The 1453-nt window shown below is 48.2% G+C and overlaps 1 protein-coding gene across 1 annotated transcript; it reads left to right on the top strand.

Moving 5' to 3' along the window:
• Positions 1–853: 853 nt before the first annotated feature.
• EMH_0066020 (myosin heavy chain, putative) lies at positions 854–1249 on the top strand (the record flags this gene model as incomplete). Its single annotated transcript, XM_013498459.1, is given in 2 exon segments — positions 854–1240; positions 1244–1249. Coding segments are annotated over 2 exon segments (393 nt in total).
• Between the last annotated feature and the right edge of the window lie 204 nt (positions 1250–1453).

Here is a 1453-nt window from a genome sequence, read left to right as displayed (position 1 = left end):
TGACTGCAACGAGTAGTTGGGGTGGCTAGGTGGCTATGGCTCCCCACACTTCACCATCACGCCGCATCGAACCCCTATAGGAGGCCATCTCACGTTCTTTCGCATTGTATGACCCTACGTTTGCCGTCAAGCAACACCTTTTCTCTGTCCATCAGTCCAGCAAGTGGCACACATTTGGAATTATCGGTGGTTACCGAGCACATTAAATAAAAGGAACGTGAACCATTATGAATCCGCAAACAGCAGACAGATCTGGTATAGTTTACACTCCTCATTGTACACTGATTCAACCGGACATGTGGTAATGGCAAAATTATTTTGTGTCCTGGCTAACGAATCGCATGCATCTGGATGCCAGCCCCATGAATCAGTGCATGCAAGCGGAAGCCAGCCCCATTGTTGCGGATGACCAATAAAAACCGACCATAGGAAGTAAGGAGAAACGAAGCTGAGTAGTGGCCTGCAATGATTGGGTGTGTAGCATATGGCACTGGTAGACCACGTGATTTGGGACAATGGACGTCGCTGGTGATAGCATCAGCGACCCCGATGGGTCCGAAACCCTTATTTCCGAACAGGAGGATGCAGTTCAGGAAAATGAGGAGGAGACAGTTCAGGGAAATGAAAATGTGTCCGGAACAGATGATGTAGGGCAGAACGTATCTGTTGCAAAGCCCAATCGTGTCTCTTTTTTAATCGNGTGTCCGGAACAGATGATGTAGGGCAGAACGTATCTGTTGCAAAGCCCAATCGTGTCTCTTTTTTAATCGATGGTGACAAACTTGACAATGGCTGCTCATCACTTTCGGATGCGCCTCCCCTTGTTTCTCCCACTACAAATACCACCAGCACAATGTCAGAGTCAGCCTTGCAGCCCAGTGAGCAGGCTGCCGATGAGCATCAGGAAGCGCTGCCAAATATCGATGAAAATGGCAGCACTGAGCCATCTGCTACTGCCCTGGAAGAACAGGCTGACCATGAAAACATTGACACCGAGACAATGGTTGAGCTGCAGCACTCTAAAAGTCTCCCAGAAGCAATCGCTCTTCTATCCAAAACCACCCAAGACCTAGAAGGAAGGGTTAACGTTCTCCTGGCTCAGCACGAAGAAGATTTTTTTGCTGCATTCCGCTCCCACATGGCAAAAGTGCAACAGCATGTGGAACACCTTCAAGCATGTGCTGACGAACAGAAAAACCAACTGGAACGCGATTTAAGGATTAAGACGCTTCAGCAGGAGNTACAGTGATTCCGGGCACCTTGTACATTACCAGGTAGATATGTTGCTGTTGTCATTTTAGTGTCAGCTTATTGGTATCCCTGGAATCTTAACAATTGAACCTGCTATTCCTACATGACCAGGTTTGCAAAAGACTTAGAGGAGACCTTCTTAGTTGGCGCGCTCGAACTGACGCTCTGCGGGAAGATCGCGATTTTCTAGAGGCAGAGCTAA

This window comes from Eimeria mitis, genomic scaffold (assembly GCF_000499745.2).
Source record: "Eimeria mitis Houghton genomic scaffold, Emh_scaff3435, whole genome shotgun sequence".
Lineage (NCBI taxonomy): Eukaryota > Apicomplexa > Conoidasida > Eucoccidiorida > Eimeriidae > Eimeria > Eimeria mitis.
This window is presented reverse-complemented; position numbering and strand designations above follow the sequence as displayed.